Source organism: Canis lupus, chromosome 21, assembly GCF_011100685.1.
Source record: "Canis lupus familiaris isolate Mischka breed German Shepherd chromosome 21, alternate assembly UU_Cfam_GSD_1.0, whole genome shotgun sequence".
NCBI classification, from domain to species: Eukaryota; Metazoa; Chordata; class Mammalia; order Carnivora; family Canidae; genus Canis; species Canis lupus.
The window spans coordinates 51,414,344-51,438,222 of record NC_049242.1 but is presented as its reverse complement, the minus strand read 5'-3'; the positions used below and the strand labels follow the sequence as shown (position 1 = coordinate 51,438,222).

General features: G+C 39.1%; 2 protein-coding genes across 3 annotated transcripts; one reads left to right on the top strand and one right to left on the bottom strand.

Moving 5' to 3' along the window:
• The first annotated feature begins 208 nt into the window (after positions 1 to 208).
• LOC102155828 (membrane-spanning 4-domains subfamily A member 3-like) lies at positions 209 to 14,737 on the top strand. The gene is made up of 7 exons (XM_038569318.1): positions 209 to 329; positions 3,103 to 3,440; positions 4,637 to 4,768; positions 5,486 to 5,542; positions 6,349 to 6,492; positions 7,587 to 7,688; positions 13,050 to 14,737. Exons 2-7 carry the CDS (start codon positions 3,285 to 3,287, stop codon positions 13,188 to 13,190), a joined length of 732 nt encoding a protein of 243 aa, XP_038425246.1. The 5' UTR covers positions 209 to 329; positions 3,103 to 3,284; the 3' UTR covers positions 13,191 to 14,737.
• Positions 14,738 to 17,448: 2,711 nt separating this feature from the next.
• LOC102155749 (membrane-spanning 4-domains subfamily A member 4A-like) lies at positions 17,449 to 23,879 on the bottom strand. Of its 2 annotated transcripts, XM_038568197.1 has the most exons (8): positions 23,785 to 23,879; positions 23,345 to 23,519; positions 20,554 to 20,689; positions 20,028 to 20,162; positions 19,767 to 19,823; positions 19,012 to 19,128; positions 18,057 to 18,158; positions 17,449 to 17,669 (listed from the first exon to the last, which is right to left on the bottom strand). In XM_038568197.1, exons 2-8 carry the CDS (start codon positions 23,413 to 23,415, stop codon positions 17,586 to 17,588), a joined length of 702 nt encoding a protein of 233 aa, XP_038424125.1. In that variant the 5' UTR covers positions 23,416 to 23,519; positions 23,785 to 23,879; the 3' UTR covers positions 17,449 to 17,585. The 2 variants fall into 2 exon arrangements, with proteins under 2 accessions (XP_038424125.1, XP_038424126.1); XM_038568198.1 differs by lacking the exon at positions 19,767 to 19,823.

Below are 23,879 nucleotides of genomic sequence, written 5' to 3'. Positions count from 1 at the left end.
GTAAGCTAAAAAAATACATTCTTTTTTAGATTAATAGAAAGAAATGGAAAGACAATGTGCAGAAATAAAACTATCAATTGGTATTGCGGATTATGGTAATAAGGCTACTAATTTTGTGCAACAAAATATGATATGTATCAACTTTGTCTAAACACATGAGAACTGCTTATCTGGAATTCTGGGTGTGGAAATACAGCAAATGAAGAAACACAGAGATCAGAGCATAGATTTTCCTCCCCCATATGTTGTCACAGTCCTTGATAGATACAGAAGAGACGTAAGCTTAAGAAGACTACAGGCTCCCACATCTTGTGGTGGAACATGTCTAGGTAGGTAACCTTTTTTTCCTCCATTATCCTGAGCACCAGAAAGTACTTTTGTCTATGTTCTGAGAGGCACAGGTGTGAAACCTGACAGACTGAGGCTGGACTGAATGTGGGCTCAAGGCAGAGACCATTCTTCCTTTGTTTCCATTGGTAGATACTCACTGCCTAATATTTCAGGAATTTTTTAAGGTAATGAGAAAGTTCCAGTGACTTAGATACATTTGATCTTGTCTTCATTCCTGCTCTCTGACTTTCTGATTATGCAAGCACACCTTACTCATCAGTGGGTAGAGAGTAAGGCTTAGCATTAACAAGGAAGTTTATCTCCAGCCCTATTTTCTAGCGGACGCAATTTAAGATACAGGGGAATAATTTGGTTAGAATTGTGACAGAAATTTTTTGGTTACAATCTGCAAGTGCAATTCAGCACTTCAAGACTGGATATGGTAAGCCAGCTAGGTTCACAGTGGCATTCTTAGTGAGAATCATGAGAGTTTTATAACTAAGCTGGTAGAGGTATAACGAAGAGGATTTGGTGGGTTTGAAGCTATATTAACTTAAAGGTTAATAGGGCTTTGACGTCAATATTTAAGGTGAGGACAATGTGGTAAACAAGGCGAATTTTTGTACTGTGGAGTAGCCAAGAAATATTGCAATGTCATTCTCTAAATAGACAACAGAGATGGAAGAGCAGCATTTGTTAGAAAGATGATAACTGTAAATGCGAAAATCTTACCAAAATATTGAACAGTTGGATGGTGGCTTCAAGGAGCAATCAAAGGCTGAATTACAAGTGTAAGATTGATAGAATATTACAGTATTTAATAACATATATCTGTAACAAAAATCATTAAAGTGAGTTTAGTGAATCAAAATGTGTCCAGTAAATATTATAGTCAATATTTTAAACCTAGAAAATAAATATATTTATTAAGTGAATGAATGAGTAAATAATGACATTTGCAATGAGGAATAATGGGAGATACTTTTTGGAGTCAACAATTTATTCCCCCCCCAACAAAGTTATACTGAAAGCTATGGCTCCCTCAAAAACTCAAACCTGTTACATGGGAGCTTCAGGAGGCTGAATAGGGGATGTGTTAGTCTGAGCCAGGCTTGATCTAAAGAGAAGATTTTTACTTATCAGACCTATGGCTCTTTGGTCCCACATCTATAAATATGTCTGTGAACTTGGGCAAGTTTTTTTTTTTTTTTTTGGTTTGTTTGTTTGTTTTTTACCATCTTTGGATGTAGGAGTCACATGTTAAAAAGATATAATAACTGATTGAATAGATATTTTTTTAATGAAATATTGACAAGACTCATCCACTTAAGAAATAGAAAAAAAAAGTTCTTGTTAGCACTTCCAGCTTTCTCATATAAGATAAATTCCTTGTTTCGACTCCTTAATTGAAAGCAACTAGTGGAAATAGAAAAATTGAATACTTAGGATTAATCTTAAATGTCCCATAAGAGTCCATGTCATGATATCTTAATCTTTTCATTGGGGCTGCAAAGAAATTTACACACACACATTATTGGGACCAGTATACACTGCTATCTCCCCCACCCCCTTTTTAAAATAAATTTGGTATGGACCACAAAAGTCAGAAACTATGTTTCCACTTTGATCCAGGAATTTTGTACAAAAGCAATTAAGGGTCTAATTCCATATAATTAGCATAATGGGAGGAGGAAAACATAAGAAATTATACAAAGTGTAAGCAGAACTAAATTAAAACATACTAGGGAGAGTGATAGAATTCATAGATACCAATGCAATAAGGAAGAGTCTGCCCCTATCTCTCAAACTTAACTTAATGTTAGCACATAGTCATAAAGTTGATATGGTAGAAGATTATATAGAAATAAAAAGCTAATATTTGGGGAGCAAAGGTTCAAAATGAGTTAGTTTTCAAAGGTGGCCATTCTGGGATTTGCTCTTCTATGGAAATCCATCACTGTTTTTGACAAGTACCAAAGCATAGCCTAACTTCTTGAGAAGATAACTGAGAATTTATGCTACATTTATCACATCTCTGATGATACTGAGAAAATCGGTTGCATCATTTCTGGTGTCACACCTATGAGGCATAAACATAATTATATTTTATGTTGACAAACCTGGAGCTTCAACTAAATTCTTTGTCACAGTAATTTTTTAAAAAAGATTTTATTTATTTATTCACGAGAGACACAGAGAGAGAGGCAGAGACACAGGCAGAGGGAGAAGCAGGCTCTATGCAGGGAGCCCGATGTGGGACTCAAACCCGGGTCTCCAGGACCATGCCCTGGGCTGAAGGCAGGTGCTTAAACCTCTGAGCCACCCAAGGATCCCTTGTCACACAATAATTAAAGGTATGGTGGCTTTTATCTAGTGTATCCCCAGGTCTCTGTTTCCTTAGCATAATTATGGATACTACTCCTATTCTCTTTCATTCTCAAAACTATCTTGGATTGGATGATAAATTACCTATACATTTAATTAAATTAAAGAGAAATGTCTTTAATTCAGATCTGTTTGCCTCTAAATCTCAGGTTATTTTCACTCCACCAAGAATAAGGCTAAATAGATATATCACAATTCCCATGGTGGGTACTTTTGTACAAGTCTGTGACCACATGCAACCTAAAAAACAAAACAAAACAAAAACCACAGACTTGAGATTTACAAATTTCCTTAACTTGGGAGGATATCTTACAGTTATGTAGGCTTTGATATTTCTCAACCTCTGTCATCTCTCTCCTTAATTTACACTGTTGTTTATCGCATCAGTGATATCAGAGTTACCAGCACGGACAAATGAACATCACATGGCCAGTGGCTTCTCTTCATACGTGATAAAGGCCTCAGATAAAGGAAATCCAGTATCTACTTCCATTGCGATAAAATGAACAGTATTTGGCATATGACAGTACATATCTGATGTTATTATCAGATGACAGATCTATTACAGAATGAGCAAAGCTTTGAATTCTGATGGGATGACTGTGGACATTTCTTCAAACCAAAACCAGAGTACCCCACTGGGAAAGACAGAAACATCTGGTACCCTGAGACATCCCTTAGACAAGCTGCAGAAATTCCTGAAGGGAAACCTAAAAGCACTGGGGGTAAGTAAACCACTAATAAAGAATTTTGAATCAGGAAAAGCAGGAGGATATATTCAGGATGAAGGATTATTCTGGCTAATGAAGTGGTTGGCATAGAGGCACCAGGTTATGACCTGTGTCAGCCATTCTGTGTCAACCATTCTGTGAAGTGGAAGTACAACACTTTGATTAAAAGCAAAGGACTAGAGTTTCCTCAAAAAGTTGAAAATAGAGCTACCTTACGACACAGCAATTGCACTATGAGGTATTTACCCCAAAGGATACAAACATAGTGATCCCAAGGGGAATCTGCATCCTAATGTTTATGGCAGCAGAGTCCACAACAGCCAAGCTGTGGAAAGAGTCCAGAGGACGTCCACCCACAGATGAATGGACACAGAAGATGTGGCATAGCGAGGCAGCGGAATAACACTAAGCCACTAAAAATGAAATTTTACCATATGCAACGATGTGGATGGAACTGGAGGATGTGATGCTGAGTGAAATAAGTCCATCAGAGAAAGACAATTATCATATGGTGTCCCTCATGTGGAATTTAAGAAACAAAACAGAGGATCATAGGGAGAGGGAGGGAAAAATAAAACAAAACAAAATCAGAGAAGGAAACAAACTATAAGAGACTCTTAACTCTAGGAAACAAGTTGAGGGTCACTGGAGGGGAGGTAGGAGGGGATGGGGTAAATGGGTGATGGGCATGAAGGAGGGCACCTGATGGGAGGAGCCCTGGGTGTTATATAAGACTGATGAATCACTGAGCTCTACCTCTGAAACTAATAATATCCCTATATGTTAATTGATTGAATTTATATTTAAAAATAATAAACATTAGCAAAGAAAGAAAGAAAAAAAGCAAGGGACTGTGTTTATATGGGCATGGGGGATGGGGAGGTACATTAAGAGGAGACCGTAGAAGTCCTAAGCTCTTGGATGAGCCTCATACTGATTATATCTTATTGAAGCAAGGTTTACCCACATGGGCTGGCCACTGGAAAAAAAAAAAGAAAGGCAGATTCTCCGGGAACTGATTCTTCTTAGCAGATCTTTTAATAATAGTCAAGGGGGTCAACCCTATGAGTGACCACGATATTTGGACCAAGTGATTCTCTCTCTTGAAAAAGGTTCACCATTGTCTTTAAAACATGGATTTTTGATAATTTGGGTGGTTGGTAATTTGGCTTGTTTTGTCTCTTATCCAGGTGGCTCAGATTATGATTGGTGTGAAATGCATCTTTTATGGGATAATTGGATTTCTTCTTCTTGATTCTGAAACGTACAGAATCATTTTCTTCTCGATTTACACAGGCTTCCCTATATGGGGGGCATTGTCTGTGAGTATCCCACATCTCTAATTATAATCATTTAATCACTCATTCATCAACTCAACACAGAACTTGTATGGCATCCTGCCAATTCTCGAGTGCTTGCAATGATGCTAGGTTAAGATCTGATTTCCAACCTGAACTTGAATATATATTCTACTATAATAAAGCCCTTAAGTTCTGTTCATTACTGTATAGCATGAACCTATTCGGTATAATCTTGTGATTTTGCCTGAGGAGAATATCCTGGGTTTGACACATAGAAGAAGAGTCTCTGAAATGTATTATTAATACGTGGATCAGAGAAGATGCTGGGGATAGGGAGATGCTCCTCCTTTTAAGTCATCACGCTTCTTGGCCAAATACACTGAGAAAAATGCCATGTAATTTGAGCTCACCTTTTCTCTTTGAGTTACCTTTGAGTTATATCTACTCTCTTTATTTCATTTTCTCCACATTGAATAAATTGTTTTCCCCTGTGATTTTTACATCCACTTCTTTTATTTAGCTAAAGGAATTTTACTATTCATAAGAATAAAAGGATGACCATGGTACCTTAATTGTGTGGTTGCACACACTTTAAGGATCTGCTTTCCTCCAAGTTCTGAAGGGAGGCCCAGGAAGTAGGGGAGGGAGAGGGAGGGGGGAGATGCATCTGGCACGAGGAGGAAGGGCGAGTTGAACGTAGCTGCTACTCTGCAGACATCTTTCTTATTTTATAAACAGTTTATCATCTCTGGATCTCTGACTGTTGCGTCTGCCAAGAAGCAAACAAAATCACTGGTAAGCTAACAAGTTTTCCATTTGTCGTTCAGAAAGAAAATGAGAACTTACAACACTCTGACTTCCCGTGTGAAGCCCAGTCCCCCAGGGGATTCATTATTTTGTAGTACATTTCATCCTGTAACTGTCACGTTGGCCCAATGACTCAAGTGATCATCCTATGGCTGGATCTCCCTGGATTTTAGAAATTGTGATCCTCATATCTTGTCACCATAAGAAGAATGAATAAAGATTTACGTAGCTACTAAAACTCTCTATGGTATGAGGTTGGGCGATGTGAATAAAGAGAAAACCATGTCTTAGGGTTGAGCAAGGCAAACTTTTATTTTTGGTGGAGGGAAGAGCTATACAGAGTCAAAAACTACAGAGGCTAAGATGTCTATAATGCTTCATATCCTATCCATGGTATGTGCTTAAGAAAGATCAGGGATCCCTGGGGGGCTCAGCAGTTTAGCGCCTGCCTTTGGCCCAGGGCGCCATCCTGGAGATCTTGGATCGGGGCCCCCGCAGGAAGCCTCCTTCTCCCTCTGCCTACATCTCTACCTCTCTCTCTCTGTGTGTGTCTCTCATGAATAAATAAATAAAATCTTTTTTTAATAAATAAAATCTTTTTATAAAAAAAAATCCATCTTCTGCAAATTTTCTTCTCCCAAATGTGATTTGCCATTGAGCTGAATTGACCATATAGGAATGATGAAAGCCTGTAGATCCCATGGCTAAGTTAAGTCAGAATTCTCCCCTCAGCTTATAGGGTCTAGAAGCCCCTGGCCCTTAACTTATAAGCTCATTATTTACTTTTTTTTCAGCTGAGAGGGAATCTAGGCGCCAACACTCTCAGCACCTTCATCTCGATTGCTGGGATCTGTATTTTGTCGTACAATTTAACAAAAAATATCCACCATGATTGCGAGAAGGAACCTCTCTGTTTGGGCATCAAATCAATTGCAACTGTAAGTATTATCCTCCTGAATTGTGGGCAGACTGAATGCTTATCTGAGCATGATGCAGATGAGACGTGATCATTGGTATATTTGAGGAACAAAATTCTTGCTTCCAAATGCCCCTCTACAGGTGTCACATTTAGGGAAAAAACAAAACAAAACAAAAACTATTTCTTTACAATGGCAAAGATCCCCAAGTTCTGGGATCTAAATTTTGTTTTTCAAGAAATAGCGGTGAAGAAGTAGAATGATGTTAAAATTTGAGTCAAAGATTGGGGTAGTCTTTACGTTATTCTTCATTATTCTTTAATTATATTCTATCATAATATTCATCACTGCTAGGAATTAAAAATAAGTATTTCACAAAGCTACAATGGAGAATGAATATTTATTCTGACTTGCCACCACCTGAGAGTGGACTCTTTTTTGCAATAAAGCCTTGTGAAAGTAATGGAGATGAATGGCCTGAGGCAGAGGAGAAAGAAACCGGTGGGAAACCTGTAAAAGAGGCCAAGACCACTGGAATGTTGGAAGACACATCTCACCTATTAGAGCAAGGACAAAAAATTCGCAACCGTCATTTGATTTTTACCTTAAAGTGTATTCCAAATTTGGGAAACTTTCTGGTTTTAACTAGAATTGAGTTCACTGGAAAACTAAAAGAATTTAGTATCTCACTGGGGAGATAGATCTGAACCCCTGCCGTTTCTGCTTTGTATATTGAGAAGAGCCAACTTTGTAAGCATTGGCAACATTACCAATATCTATGGCAAACTAATAATAACTTCAATAATAGTATAACTAATAACCCACCACTACCACCACCAATAATAATAGTAAGTGGAATAATCATTGTGAATTCTGAAATCTCATCAAGTTTTACTTCCTATCTTATATTAGTATATTCAAGAATATTGACTATGCTAACTCTTGTTTCCTACAGCAGCACATATACATCTGGGTTCAGATCCAACCTCATGCCACCATTTTGTATAATGTAATGTGTCCCCTTTTGAGGGCCTGATGTGAGGCTCTGAAATAAAACCTTCCAAACTATCATCAGGGTGGAAGGTAATGCATGACACTTTTATTTTCTTTGACAGGGACTTGTGATTGTCCTAATGATCCTAACTTGTCTGCAAATTTTAATTTCACTTCCTCTCTCCATGCTCAGTTATAATGTGGATGACGAGAATATTCACTGGGTAAGTGCAATTCTTGGAAGAGTGAGGATAATTTCAACTATTTCGTGAAGTGGTTTGTCAGTAACTCTTTCTACCTTGGGTAAAACAAACAAAAACATAAGCTATAACTGATTCTGTGGATAACCTGGGAGCTACTAGTTGTGTGTTCAGCACTGTTGGAATACATAGTATATAATTCTCTAATCCATACAGAAACTCTCACCCATGGGTATATATCCATGAATTCAAACATCCATCCGGGCATGCATGCATGCATCCGTGCATCCATCCATCCATCCATCCATTAACTTACTAGAGAAGTATACTCTTTAGTATGATGAATATACAAAGTACATATCATCCAAAAAATAATAAAATCAAGGTATAATTAATTTAAAAACCTGAAACAGATTAAATATATTATTGCAGGTCCACACAGTTGAAAATACAGCAGACTAAGAAACACAAATAGAGTTGGAATTTTGTATTTTATTATCACACGTAACAAATATAGGTAATACAGAAGTAGTAGCATACTTTCCCAACCTCATTACTTGGTTCTTTTTCTGTGTTGAAATTACTGCTGCAGCTGTGCGTCAGTTAGGGTTAATTCAAACAGAAAATGGAAAGATTTATGGCAACAAAACTCCCCTCCCCTCATTTCAAGTATATAACACTTATCACGAGCATTGAATTCCCTGATCCTAAGGGAAATAATGCAAGTCTGAATTCCTCAGGACAGGCAGTTGGAAAGGAAGACCATGGATGGGAGGGACCCAAGGGCATGGCAAAAGGCGTCACCCAGAGGTGGAAATTCTTCCCTTTCACCTTTTATTGTAAGCAAGAAGCTGGGTGAGCTTTACCTTCAATACTTTGGAAATCTCCTCAGTTTGTTATCAAAGTTCACCATTTACTAGTTGTGCTTCCCACATGACCGTGAGACAACATTCTGTTAGATTTCTGCCTCTCCACAGCAAGACCTTCCCTTCAGTTTCTAGTAATGTGTTCCTCACTCCTTTCTGAGCCACACTGACAGCATTCTCAATGTCTTTAGTTCCAGTAAACAAAGAATTTGAAGCATTTTAGGCTTTCTCTGTACTTTTTATTTCTCAAAATTTTGTTCTTGAAAATCTTGCTCCTCAAATTTTCCTCAAACTTGTTTTGTCCCACGGCCCACTTCCACAGCTATTCCCATATCCTAGATATTCATTCACATACCTTAGATATAGTAATAGTACTGGATTGTTACCCCATTTCCGGTACCAAAATACATAATAAATGTTTGTTGTTGCTTGACGAATTGCCACAAGCATACCAACTTAAAACAATACCTACCACCGACTTACCACCTCGCAGCTCCGTAGATCAGAAGCCTGGGTGGACCTGGCTGGAAGCTCCACTCAGAATCTCATAAGGCTGAAGTCCATGTTCTGGAGACATCAGACCTCTGGAAAGTCTCGAATGGTCTGCTAGCTCATTGTTGTTGGCAGGATTCTGTTGCCCGTCACTATGGGACTGAGATGATTGGCCAGGAGTCACTCACATTCAGTTCCTAGAAGCCACTCTCAGACATTATCAAGGTGTTCCCTCCATTTCAGCAACAGATAACTTGCTCTTTGTCAAATGTTTCTCATGCTTTGAATCTCTCTGACTCCTTCTTCTACTATCCAGAGAATAATCTGCTTAAAAGACTCCTGTAATTAGATTAAGGCCATCCAAATAATGTCTTCTTTATCATAGGATATAACATAACTATAGTAATGACACCATATTATTCTGCACGCCACAGCTCCTCCCTTCATACTTGTGCAGCACCCAGTGAGAAAAGATACAGAGAAGGGGAAGACGTGTTTATACTTGTAAGGTCATGGATTTGAGGTGAAATGTATCTCCCCTCTCGCATTACACTGGACCAACACGTGTCACGTGATCTCATTGAACTATAACGTATGCTGCAGAAGTCCATCAGGCTCAAATTGAGCTAAAGTAGATAGAATTTCTATTATTAAAGAAAGATGGGTAATGTTCTCAATGTCATTCTTCTCTATAGGCACCACGTATAAATATCTACCTTCCTCCTCATGCCTAGAATACACTCATCAACTCAGAAAGGACAATAATCCAAACCATTTATTGTGCTGGAGTCTTTGTATATTTGTAGCTCTCTTCAACAAGTCCAGGCGTAGCCCATTGCAGTGCTGGCTGAAAGACAAATCACTTGCCCCCACTCTACTCACATCCTTTATGTGAGTGTGGAATGGACCAAAGATAATGATCATCAACCTGGAGAGAAAAAAAGAGAAATGTGAAATCACTGCTCTATAGCAATTGCAATAATTTTTATGCAAGAATTAAGAATTATGAAGATTCCTTTCCCCCTGCCCCAAAGACATAAAATACTTAAGTTATAGTGTAGTTCACGTCTCTGGGAGGTATTAACTTATTCATTTTTCCTCTCCAGCTCTTTGTACACTAATTTTCACGTCCATCACTACAGTAGACATTGGAGAGGATACTTTTCTTAGGTATTTCTTAGTATTTGCATCCTATTCTCTGATGATATAGGTGGCAGTAGAATTGCTTTATATTTTAAATATTCCCTGGCTATGGTAAGCCAGGTCTTTGCTCTCTATGGCAATGTACTTTTACCAAGAACAGGGATGGAAAGGTAGAACTTTTATTCTCAAAATGTGGCTTTCACCTCTAGATCCATGAAGGAGGTTCCAGCTCCTACTGTCACATCCACATCTCAACCAGCAGAAAGGAAAAAGGGGGATGAGAATACATACCCTTCTTTGTAAGTGTGTAACTCCAAACTGAGACATGCTATTTATTCTCACATTTTTCTGGATAGTAATTAAATATCTGTCCATACTTAGCTGCAAGAAAGCCTAGAAAACAGTCACAATTTTATCTCCATTTTCTAGTTTAAAAACAAGTTAGATTGTTAGGCAAAGAAAGGAAATGTTAGTAACAGTTCCATAGATTAAGTATTATTTAAAAATTATGAAAATACAATAGTCTTCCTTTATTTAAAAAAAACTCATATTTTTTCTCTCATCAAGTAATCATTCATTATAGAGACAAATATCAAATCACAAATACAAAATACAAAAAGACCTCACATTTTATATACATAATCACACCTACTGTGTTCAGACACTCAAAAACTTAGTTCTATTATCAGCTCATTATTTTCCAGCCCATCAGCAATGCACCAAATAAACAAAATTCCCAGCATTAGGTGGACTGGCATTCTTTATACCCAAATGATAAAAGAAGGCAAAAAGCCCTATCATCTCTCCCTATTTCTGTTGTTCAAGAATTATTTTGATGGGTAGGCTTATATTTTCCTTTATCTTCCTCAAGACTAAACACTGATAAGCCAGGTAGCCTGATACCTGGCTAAATATCTGGAAAAAAGTCATTATTGGGAAGTTTTCTTTCTTTACTCATTCACCTTCATGGTGAGCTTGGTGCTAAACCATTCATAGATGACCTGCTTCTGCATGTTTTTTTGTCTTTGTTTTTGTTTTGTTTGTAGCAGAGCAGTTCCTTTGCTCTTTGCTGCAATCTATTATTGAAAGTCAGCCCTTGACACAAGGGTTTGTAAATAAAATGTAAATAAAACTAAAAAACTATTAGCAACAATGTCCACAACAGCCAAACTGTGGAAGGACCTCGACGTCCTTCAACAGATGAATGGATTAAAGATTATGTGGTCTATGTATACAATGGAATATTACTCAGCCATCAGAAGGGATGAACATCCACCATTTACACCAACATGGATGGAACAGGAGGGTATGATGCTGAGCAAAGTAAGTCAATCGGAGAAGGACAATCATCATATGGTCTCACTCATATGGGGGATATAAGAAATAGTGAAAGGGATGATAAGGGAAAGGAGGGGAACTGAGTGGGAAAAATTAGAGAGGGTGACAGACCATGAAAAACTCCTAACTCTGAGAAACAAAGGGTTGCAGAAGGGGAAGTGGGTGGGTGATGGTATGTCTAGGTGACAGGCACTGAGGAGGGCACGTGATGGGATGAGCATTGGGTGTTATACTATATGTTGGCAAATTAAATTAACATTTTTTTAAAAAGGAGATTGATTTGGGAAAAAAAAAAACTACTAGTCTCAGGTGTACAATATAGTGATTCATCACTTCCATACAACACCCAGTGCTCATCATGAAGAGTGCCCTCCTTAACCCCCATCACCTATTTCACCCATCCCCCCCTCACCTTCCCTCTGGTAACCATCCATCTGTTCTCTATCTTTAAAAGTCTGTTTCTTTGTTTCTCTCTCTCGCTCCTTTTTTCCTTTGCTTATTTGGTTTGTTCCTTCAATGCTACATATGAGTGAAATCATATGGCATTTCACTTAGCATAATACTCTCTAGGTCCATCCACATTGTTGTGAATGGCAAGATTTCATTATTTTCTATGGCTGAGTAATATTCCACTGCATATATATGTTCCATATATACTATGTATATATACACCACATCTTCACAATCTGTTATAAGTTGATGGACACTTGGGATGCTTCCATTTGGCCACAAATGGCTACTATTTGGCCATTGTAAATAATGCTGTTATAAACATTGGGGTGCATGCATCCCTTTGAATTAGTATTTTTGTATCCTTTCATAAACACCTATTAGTGCAACTGCTGAATTGTAAGGTAGTTCTATTTTTAACTTTTTGAGGAACCTCCATACTGTTTTCCAGAGTGTTTTTTCTGCCCATTTTTTAATTGGATTATCTGGTTTTGAAGTCTTGGGCTTTATCAGTTTTTTACATATTTTGTATACTAACCCTTTATCAGATGTCACTTGCAAATGTCTTCTACCATTCTGTAGGTTGCCCTTTAGCGTTATTATTTCCTTCATTGTGCAGAAGCTTTGCATTTCAGTGAAGTTCCAATAGTCTATTTTTGTTTTTGTTTCCCTTGCCTCAGGAGATATATCTAGAAAGAAGTTACAATGACCAACGTCCAAGATGTTGCTGCCGGTGTTCTACTCTAGGAGTTTTATGGTTTCATGTCTCACTCACATTTAGCTCTTTAATCCATTTAAAATTTATTTTTGTGTATGGCGTAAGAAAGTGGTCCAGGTTCATTCCTTTACATTTTGCTGTTTTTTTCCCAACACCATTTGTTGAATCATTGGGTACTTTTAGTCATGATTGAAATTGACCTTATCTTCTTCCTTTTTGGAGAGCAGCCAGTGGGCTCCTCTGGGCCCAAAGTCCACCCAATTTATCTTTGGAGTAAGAGAGCATATATTTGGAGACAAATCATTGAGGACTTGGATTATATTATTCTTAATGGCTTATGTTACATACTTTAAAGATTATTCTTTGGCTTATTTACAGATTTATGTATTGCTTTGCTGGAAATCACCTTCTGAAGGTCTTTATCAAGACTTGTTGCCTCAAACTATAATATATCAAGAACTTGAACGCAAAGAAGATACACCTTCACGTTATCCCACAGATACTAACAAACAAATATGAGTCTGCACCTCTGTATTTTGGATCCACAGTGATAGCAAGAAGCTCATACTGTGGCCACTGAGGCATGAATACACACCTGTGAAGATACATAAGCATAGAGTTCAGGGTCACAAAGAGAGCAACTAGCATTTATAACATTGAGATTTTGGTTGTTGCCACTTTTTTTGTTAGGGTTGGATGTCATCACAGACTAGGTTTATGCTCTGTTACAAAACTTAACCTTGAAATATTGGTGGCTTAACACATCAGAAGTTCATTTGCTATCTACTTTACATGTTCTTTACTTCACTTTAGATGCGCACTGATATGAGTTCTACCAAATAGAACAATATCTCAAAAAGTTTTTTTTTTTTAATTTTCTCAAGATAGGGAAAGAAAATGTTAGAAGTTGGACCTTTAGCAATTAGTTGTTCTAGAAAAAGCAAGTGTCACTTTTTGCCACAATCCTTTAAACAGTCATCTTCCCAGCACTGTGTGGGAGACAGGAAATGTAGGCTGACATCAAGTTAAGAAGCTTAATTTTTGATGAAAACCACTGAAGTAAACATAGAGTTTCCTGAAGTAATTGTGAAAATTGTTTGCATGAAGTCTTTGGTCCATCATTTTTACACTCTGTGACTTTGGATGTGCATCTTCCCTGACTAAAGATCAGTTTGCTTATCTCTCAAATGGTCTAGCTTGTGCTTACTCAGTTCAGATTGGGATATCTATCAAGGAAAACAGTTAATATAGGTTTAAAAAAAAATCCCAAACTTTTAACTATATGAGGTACTATAGATTATAATATTTTATTAATATCATGTTAGGTTAATTATTTATACTGCATCATTCTAAGTACATTAAGGTTTTCTGATGATATTTTATGTAAATAGTCATATATAAAAACTTGTGTTGTTTAATTGACCCACTGACAATTAATCAAAGCATTACCCCATTCCTCTTGAATAATACAACCAAAACTTTTCAAAGTCTAATAAAATTAATACTATTTCCCATGAGATCAAACAATTCCATTCCTGTTCTACATACTACAGTAGCCACTATACATGTATAGCAAGTTAAATTTAAATTATTTAAATCTTTTAAAATTTAAAGTCTATTTTCTTAGTCTCAGTAACCATATTTCAAGTGTTCAATGGCCACTTGTGGCTGGTCCAAAGCATTTGAAGAAAAAGATGGAGAAAATTAAGAGGATAAATAGACAAATACACCATTATATTTGGAGACCTCAACATATTTTTGACAGCAACTGGTGTATCAACCAGGCAGAGAAGTAGTAAAGGTATAGATGGTATAGATGGCCTGAGCAGCAGTTCAATCAGGTTGATCTAATTGACATTTATAGACTTCTTCATCCAACAACAGTACATTTTTCTCAAATATTCATGGAATATTTACCAGTATTGGTTACTTCCTGTGTTGAAACACAACTCGACAAATTTAAAGGAAAAGAAATCATACAAAATATGTTCTCAGATAATAAGAGAATTGTGGTAAGTGGAAAATTCAATATATTTGGAAATTATTAAACAGCATACTTCTGAATAGTCCATGGGTCACAGAATAGTTTTTAAAATGTGTAAAAATTGTGGAGCTTCTTGTGCCTTTTTTTAGCACTTCTCATGATTTTCTTTTCAAACCAGATGTAACATATATAACAGATGGCTATGGATAAAAATTTTTATAGATGTGTACAAACATGGTGCTATGGACTGAGCATCTGTACCACCCCCCCACCCCCCGCCATCCCAAATTCACAGGCTGAAACTCTAATCCTCAATGTGATGGTTTTTGGAGAAGGAGCCTTTGGGAGGGAATGAGGCAACAAGGATGGATCTGGAATGAATACCTCATAAGAAATGATATGAGAAAGTTTGCTTTCTCTCTTTGTTCTCTACTATTTGAGCATACAATCAGAAAATGGCTATCTAGAAGCCAAGAAAAGACCTGACCATGCTGCTACCCTGATCTCAGACATCCAGCCTCCAGAACTATGAGAAATAAATGCTGTTTAAGCTACTCAGTCTATAATATCTTGTTATAGTAGCTCAACCAAGACATGTGAGTTAATAGACATATGCACATTTCTTTGCTCTGTTAAGTTAGAGAACCGGAAAGAAATGACATACCAATAGCAACAACCATACCTAGAGCCCAGATCTTGATTTCTAATCCCATTCTCCAATAAAAGGAAACAGGGCTGCCTGATGAAATGGCTGATTCCAAAACTGGAGCACTAGCTCCGTAAGATGAGCCTGAGAATATGGTGGTGCCATAAAACAGGGAAGGGCTCACACACAGTGAGACACAACGATGGGGTTCAAAGAGACACAGGAGCCACTGTGACCAAAATAGAAATAATTTGAGCAATAAAATAAGGTAGCATTTGATTATAACCCAAAGTATATGTAAATATTCATGAATTCATACAAATGAATAATTGAGTGCATAAGTAAGTGGGAGAAAATAGATAAAATCCCAGCACAGAATATCTAGTAATTTATGTAGCTACTGCACCCTCAACGCAGTAGATTATAACTCCTGACTCCTTGAGTCTGGGCTGCACGCAATGGCTGTATAGTGACGTTTTTCCCAAGAGTACAGCATAAAAGTCAGGAAAAAGGTAACAGTGGAAAAAACCGAAAAACTTTACTCAGGGAGGTGATTAAAGTCAACATAAACAGCGTAAATCATGTTGATAATATATGCCCTTGATTGGTTATGATAAGAATATATTTTACTTCTGCAACCCTCCTCCCCAAACTCAAAACACTAGTCTAATCATGAGAAAGAAAAGTCAGACAAACTCCAGTCGAGGGCTGTTTTACAAAATACTTGGCCAGGATTCCACAAAACTATCAAGGTCCTCAAAACCCGAGTCTTGAGAATCGTCACAGCCAAGAGGAGCCTAAGGAAACATGGCAGCCAATGCAATGTGGTGTCTTGGTTGGGATCTTGGAACAGGAAAAGGGCGCTCACTGCAAACTAAAGAAATCTGAATAATAGTAATAATGCTTTAGTTAATGATAATGTATGAATATTGGTTCATTACACTAATGTAAGATGTCAACTGATTTGGGTTGTATGGGAACACTCATTACTATCTTTTGCAATTTTTTTTTTATAAATCATTTTAAAAATACCATTTATTGGGCAGCCCGGGTGGCTCAGCGGTTTAGCACTGCCTTCGGCCCAGGGTGTGATCCTGGAGACCCAGGATCGAGTCCCACGTTGGGCTCCCTGCATGGAGCCTGCTTCTCCTTCTGCCTGTGTCTCTGCCTCTCTCTTTCTCTGTGCCTCTCGTGAGTAAATAAATAAATTCTTTAAAAAAATAAATAAAAATAAAAATACCATTTATTTTTTAATAGATAATATTAAAAGTATTACAATGTGAACAACTACATCAAGATGGTTAAAATGAAAACCACAAATGTCAAGGTGAAAATGTACAGTGACTGGAATTCAGGGACTGCTAGAAGGCATGTGTGTGTGATGTGCAATTTGGATATGACCTAGCAATTCCAGTGGAACTGTACACATGCCTGTACCAAGGTATAGAGGTACAGTTTTCGTGCACAGCACTGTTCATCCCGAATGGAAGTATCTCAAATATTCATCAATACTAAATAGGTAATAGCTTGTTCCATAAGTCTTAAAATAGAATATCTTCAGCAGCATGAATAAACTACTGCCACTGGCAATCGCATGAGTGAAGTTCACGAGCACGCTAGAAGAAAGGAGCCATATTCAGTACGCATACTCAGTTATACAGATCACAGATTCCCTTTTATATAATTCAAAGACGGATAAAACTCACATTGGTTGTAAAAGTCAAGACTGCAGTTACCCTGGGGATCTTAGTGAGTGAAAAGGAGCACTCAGTCTTCAGGAACTTTGATAATGTTAACTCATTGACACAAGTGCTGGTTACATGAGGATGTTCTCTTCCTATTTATCTAAAAATTGGAGGTTCCTGGCTGGCTCAGTTGGTAGTGCATGTGGCTCTTGATCTCTGGGTCATAAGTTTGAGCCCCTGTTAGGTGTAGAAATTACTTAAAAATAAAAATCTTAAAAAAAAAATAAAAATCTTAAAAAAAAAAGAAATTGGCCAGCTGTTATAGTGATCTTCTCACTTTCCTGTGTGTGCGGCATAGTTTCTTTAAGAGTTATCAAGAGAAATGATACTGTGCATCCCAGGCATATGATTGGTTATGGGACGATGTGGGAGGATGGGATTCAAAATCACAATCAGCACCAATAGAGGGAAAAAATGTATTTTATTTGGTTTTGTAATAACTGTTCTTGTGCACAGATGTGAACACTTCCTGGCAGGCAAGCTATTATTGACTCAGTGACGCACAATGAATGACTTTTCTAAAAGCAGGAACAATTCTGTTAAAACTCCAGCTCCTCATAAACATGTTCATAAGGGGCCGTTACTGAGGGCAACTTGTCATTGGTTGACTGGATAACCACCACCTGTTGGAGATTGAGAATCACACACAGAGTTATGCACGTACTCTTTCAGCTAGAGGGATTCACATCTATCCTGGAAACACCTTCTTTTCTGTATCCTGGGACCTAAGAGTTAAGTATCTGTTCTTTCAGGGCCTTGGACCCTCACTAGATAAAGATCAATATCCAGCAAGATCTATGAGACTCCTGGAAACACCTGCCATAGCTCTATCTCTGCGTGCTGCTGTGTTCTCTAGTTTCAGGAAGAAGTCACATCACAGCCATCCTTCCTTCACTCTGCTCCTTTATCTTTCCCATCGGTTCAGAGAGAAGAGCCAGTGAAAGAAACAGAAACACAGACTCAGCATCACTCGCCAAATGTGAACCCTCCCTCAGGTCCTGAGCACTCACCTGCGAGACAAAGCAGGTCACCTTGCACCCAAACACAGAAAGAGAGATGGCGATGCTGATTTCCAGGAGGGAAAGGACCAGTATCACAGTCTCAAATGCCCTCTAAAAAGAAACAGATGCCGCAAGGAAAGAGGGAAAAAGGGAAGGAATATAATTAATAGATGGAGCTTCTGCAGGCCCTGGATTATCTGATTCCAATCTGACTCTTCCTCCACTTTAGAAACAGGTACATTCTTTCTCATAACAAACCAAAAAAGAAAAATTGACAAGAAGATCCTAAAATGACTGAGAGGAGTTCTACTCCGGATCTCTATAAGTGCAGGGAAATTCAGATTAAATCAGATGTATTTCCTTAGTTTTTTTTGGCTTAGAAATTCTCTATGTTGTCTGCTTCAAGTTTTTTTCCTTATAGCCACTCCCCTGTATGAGTTTATGCTTTTTTCTCATCTAAAGATCAGGGAACCTCCAGGCCTAGGAAAGGGACATCACTGTCCTTTCCTTTTACATAGCACACCCCGGAGGTTCTGAGCATCTTGGCTTGGGGCCCTGCCTCTCCTCCCCACCACCACCCCCTGCAAATGACACCGAGCTCACTGAGCCAGCACAGCAGCCTGCTGCCATCTCAACTTGAACCTGGAGACTTTATAAAAAGATCCTTAGGAGCACTGGATGGTATACTATATGTATAACAAATTGAATTTAAATTTTAAAAAATGTAAAAAAAAATTTTTTCTAATGTAACTCTGTTCAGTGAAGAATGAGAGAAAAAAGGTAACTATCCTGGTAGGTCCCAGCAGAAAGGGGCTGAAAATTCTCCCCATGAGATCAGAGTCCTGGATCTTCCGGCTTGTCATGATACGCCAGGATCAACTAAGAGACAATCACCTCGGGCAAATATACATTTAGATAATATAAACAGAGTTTCAGAAAATCAAAGCAGCTCGCAAACACTTACAAAAATAAGACACCTTCTTTCTGACTTAAGTTCCACAGTCAGTTCTACTGTTGATATGATTGTCCCTATTCCTCCAACCACAGCACTGAGCGTGTTCATTCCCAGGCTGCCCTTGATCTGGAAGACAATGATCGGTGTCACCTGTTTCACGCTCTTCTTCTCTTTGGAAAACACAAAAACATTCACTTATTTTTTTTTAAGATTGATTTATTCATTTATGATAGACAGAAAGAGAGAGAGAGGCAGAGACACAGGCAGAGGGAGAAGCAGGCTCCATGCCGGGAGCCCAACGTGGGACTCGATCCCAGGACTCCAGGATCGCGCCCTGGGCCAAAGGCAGGTGCTAAACCGCTGAGCTACCCAGGGATCCCCACATTCACTTATTTTTAAGGGGTTGAAGACACATTCTCAAATAATTCCCCGAAGTCTAAGAAAGAAGGAGGAGCATGGGCTGAAGCATTGGATTCTATGTTCACAAATTAATCCCAGGGACGGAATGTCAGACAATAGGGGTGGAAAAAGTCCGTCAAACCTCAGTTTCCTCATGGAAGAATTTGCCATGACCCCGTAGAGCCCAGATGATTCAGAGAATTGGGGATTATTTCTTTTGTCTTTTTTTTTTTAAATTTCTTTTGTCTTGAGCTAGAGCGTACCTGCTGCCTGATTCTTTTTTTATTTAATTTAATTAATTTTAATTAATTTATTTATTTTTGCTGCCTGATTCTGCTTGTGCTTTGGGCCCCGGAAGTACTTACCAGGTTCAGTGTCCTGTTTCTTCCAGCAGCAATAGACACCGCTCCGGATATAAGGAACTAAAAATGGAGGGAGCCACTCAGCCTGGTGGGCCTGCCCCTGCACTGCCACCCGTACCAGAGATCATCCGAACCCCAATGCAGTTAGTCACATATTTCGCTCTAAGAAGTAAAATCCCAGGTCAAGTCATTGGGTTTTGGAAAGAGAAGGCTGGAAGGAATATTTGCAGACTGCTATCACTGAGGAAGGTAAGGTGTACTCACAAAGAAGGATCCCCATATCGGATATCCTGAGACCATGCTCAAGGGATGACACCAATAACTGAAGTCAGAATAATAGAAACACTGATTTGTAGCAAACAGGCACACTTTCATCAGACCAATCAGAATCTGGGCCACCTGGGAGCGAAGAAGAAGACGCTCAGAGCATGAGGCTTGCAGGTCTCTAGGAAGAAGATTTTGTGGTCGTGACACACAACTGGTTTTGAAAGGGCTCCCAGGATGAAACCCCTAGGAGTCCATGGCCTTTCCTCAAGTGCAAGGCTATTTAGAAAGATCTTAGGATAACTTTTTTTCCCCCTTTCATTGCAGAAATGCATTTTCCTTTCAGATTACAGTACTTCTGATTTTTTTTTTTTTTTAAAGAAATCTCTTTCCTGCCACTGAGAGGTTTATGGAGTCAGCTTAGGACACAGTTAATCATGGCTCAGGCGTCACAAAGGAAAACTGTTCTCCTCTCTGGAATCCGCTATCTCCGCAAATACTATGCTTGGAGGCCAAGCTCACTCACCCCCAGGATTTGGGGCTCCCCCTTCAGGAAGGTCTTCAGGTTGTCTGTTTGGTCTTCTTGGATGATGTTTTTCTGTAGAGGATTCGGGCCAAACCCTCCAGGTGTTCCTTCTGGTGTATTAACACAGTCTCTAGCACTGTAAATGTAAACATTTTACAGAAAACAGACTCATTCTCCAACCCCTTTCTTCTAGACATGAAAAGCGGCCTTTGGGGAGAATGGTATCATGAGGCAGTCTGCTGTGCTGGTAAGTTACTCTACCAGAGTTATAATTCCAGTCACGCACTGTATAAACCATCTCCATGCTCTGGTTTTTAAAATTATAAAATGGTGGGGGAGGGGTACCTGGGTGGCTCAGTCAATCGAGCATCCAACTCCTGGTTTCAGCTCAGAACATGGTCTCAGGGTCATGAGATGGAGCCCCAAGGTGGGCTCCATGCTTAGTGCAGAATGTGCCTGAGATTCATTCCCTGTCCCTCAGCCTCTCCCCCCAGCTCTCTAGCTCTTTATCTCTCAAATAAATAAATAAATAAATTATTTTAATAAATAAATAAATTATAAAATCATAAAAAGGGGGTGATTGTGGTACCTGCCTCCTATTGTTTGTCATACGTCTATGATTTCACAGATCTGTATGCATAAAACTGGGAACTGGGTACCTGGTGCCTCCTAAGTACTTAGTAGATAGTTAGCATCATTTTTAAAAATTGTTTATTATTAAAACTTGATATAATAAATATACACACAGAATGCTTACATTTATATCTTCTAGAAGAAAATGACTGATGGAAAATGAATCATGTAGAATCCTGTAAGAGCCATGTATCGTGGCTGCTGTTCACAAGAGTACTATCCTCTCATTCCATCAGTCAACAAATATTGATTAAATATCTACTATGTGCCAGACCCTATTATAGGTTTTGTTGCTAGGAATATAGCAATGAACCAAACATACGTAATTCCTGTCAATGGGAAGCCTACAATACAGTAAAAGAGAATACATTTTTAATTTATATCATGAATGTGTAAGTGCACGGGAATAGAAACTACGTAAAATGAGAATCTTCACTTTCCATGTACGGAAAATGTCAGTCGGCGTTTCCATGTTTGAACCAAATGAGACTTCACCTTCTCTGGCAAACTGGCCTTCGCTAATGTTGCCCTTTGCTACAAGCATAGTGACGATTTATTAGAAGCTCTGATGGCCGGGCCAACTCCAAATGGCCTTCAGGCTCTTGTTCATTGTTGCATAGCAGCCCTGCAGACAGGTTTGTTGCACCGACAGCCTTTATCCTTTCCCTTTCCCTGCGTTCACACCAGGGCCACATGACTTTGCTGCTGCCCCCGTTAAAAGGTGGAATATATTTTCTTCCTCTCTCAATGTTGATGTTGGCCTTGTGATTCACTTTGGCCAAGGAGATATCATCAAATATCTTAAAAGCATAGGCTCTTGAGCTCATGCGTGGCTAAGAAAAACTAGCTGGGCCCCCTTGCTTGAGGATAAGAGACACTGGAAATGAGAGAAGTCGTAGCCTTCATCTCGGGGGGAGTCATCCCAAATCAGGTAGCAATTATGGACCCTCACGCGTGTGAGTGACCCCAGGGGATTTCAGAAGAACCATCCACACCCACGTGCAGACTTGTCAGCAATATGCGTGTTTGTTGCTTTAAGCCAGTAAGTTTCGGGGGCTACTTGTTATGCACCGTTACTGTGGCAATAAATCACTGACGCACCCTTGCTCACGCTGCTGGACAGACTCTGCCTTCATTCTGATGTGACCTCTAATGAGTCTCGTTTGTCTGTATCTCCTAGTTTCTGTGTCATTTTTTTGCCTTAAAGGAAAAAAAAAGTGCTCATTCCTGCATATTCTCCCACACAAACAGGGATCATTACAAATAGACTCGAACAGTAGCTTCACTACCTCTGTCTGGGAAAAAGAACACGGACAGAGCCTTGGCGACTATCTGTTCAGTGATCAGGATCCAGGTCTCAGTAAAACATCCTGAAGACAAAACCTAAACTTGCCACCTCAGGTTACATTGGGTCCCAGATAATTTTTGCATGTGTTTAAAACTTATAGCTATGGGGCAATGTCAAAACATGTTAGCATATGATCTTCTGTGTCTCAAGAAAGAATAATATTTCTTTCCCTTTTCTTTTAAGTACACTCCATGCCCAGCATAGAGCCCAACACAGGGCTTGAACTCACTACCCTGAGATGATCAAGATCTGAGCTGAGATCAATAGCTGGACACTTAACCGGCTGACTACCCAGGCTCCCTAAAAGAGCAGTATCTCTATCATTACACAGGGAATACGGATGGGCTAGTGAAGTTTCCTTACATCATCAAGTTCTCACAGTTTCCCTGTGAGATCAGGTCACGGGTGAAGCCGGGGTGTGTTGAGCTGCCTTCCGCATGTGAATAGACTCAGCAGAGTCATTTACCAGGAAGGGGGGGTTCTACTGATACCCTTAGCCTGCCACTTCTTCCTTTTCCCTTCCTTCAATTTCTCTGGCTCAGATTCCATTTATTCTGGAAGTTAGCTAATATTTCCCTTTGAAGTAAACGTTGAATGGGGCACAATTCCGCAGCCTGGACATTCACGCCCACGTAGGTGAGAACCTGCCCTTCGAAAGCCTGGTCAGGAGCAGGCTAACTCATCCCAAAGCTCATTCTCACCTCAGGCCTTTACCAGACACCTTTGACCCACCTTCCCGCATGTCACCCACCAATAGCTGAACCCAGAACTCTTCCTAGAAGCTGAGAATAGAAAATGAGCTCTGCCTACCTTTGCATCTCTCTAGAAGTGCACCAAATGGGAGGTGAGAGCTCCTCCTGACCATCGTTCCTTAAAACCATTTCCCCTGAAGAGTCTGATCTGAAGAGTAGTGGGATGACCACCTTCAGCTCTGCAGTCACTGTTGCTTCCTGTGGGTCATCGTACCCCGCCTACCACAGGGCAGCTGCGAGGAAATTTCGTGAATTAAACCAGTGCTTGCATGAGATAGCGAAGCCAAGGATAAACCAACAGAAACTTGCTTTCAGATCTTGATTGCCCTCCTGGGCGGTTTTCTTAAGTACCGTATTTAAGGTGTTTCATATCAAAACCTCAGTCACATGAGGACAAGTGATTGACTTTTATCCCAAAGCCCAAACTGCAGCTAAGAATAAATTTAAATTACCACAAATTAACACTTGTTAACAAACATCAGGACGAAAATCACTAACCGCTATGACTGGATATACTAAAAAAAGTTGCTGGGGTGCCTGGGTGGCTAAGTAGGCTAAGCATCCTGCTCTTGGGCTCAGGTCTTGAGCTCAGG

Bases quoted from the DNA above. Each gene is read 5' to 3' on its own strand.
- LOC102155749 (XM_038568197.1), bottom strand. From the start codon at position 23,415: ATGGTTTTAAGGAACGATGGTCAGGAGGAGCTCTCACCTCCCATTTGG. The intron at 20,163-20,553 runs GTGAGTGAGCTT...CTTCGCTCCCAG, and splicing joins GGGAGCCCCAAATCCTGGGG to GTGGCCCAGATTCTGATTGG. The intron at 19,129-19,766 runs GTAAGTACTTCC...ATTGTCTTCCAG, and splicing joins GAAACAGGACACTGAACCTG to ATCAAGGGCAGCCTGGGAAT.
- LOC102155828 (XM_038569318.1), top strand. From the start codon at position 3,285: ATGAGCAAAGCTTTGAATTCTGATGGGATGACTGTGGACATTTCTTCA. The intron at 4,769-5,485 runs GTGAGTATCCCA...TTTTATAAACAG, and splicing joins CTATATGGGGGGCATTGTCT to TTTATCATCTCTGGATCTCT. The intron at 6,493-7,586 runs GTAAGTATTATC...TTTCTTTGACAG, and splicing joins GCATCAAATCAATTGCAACT to GGACTTGTGATTGTCCTAAT.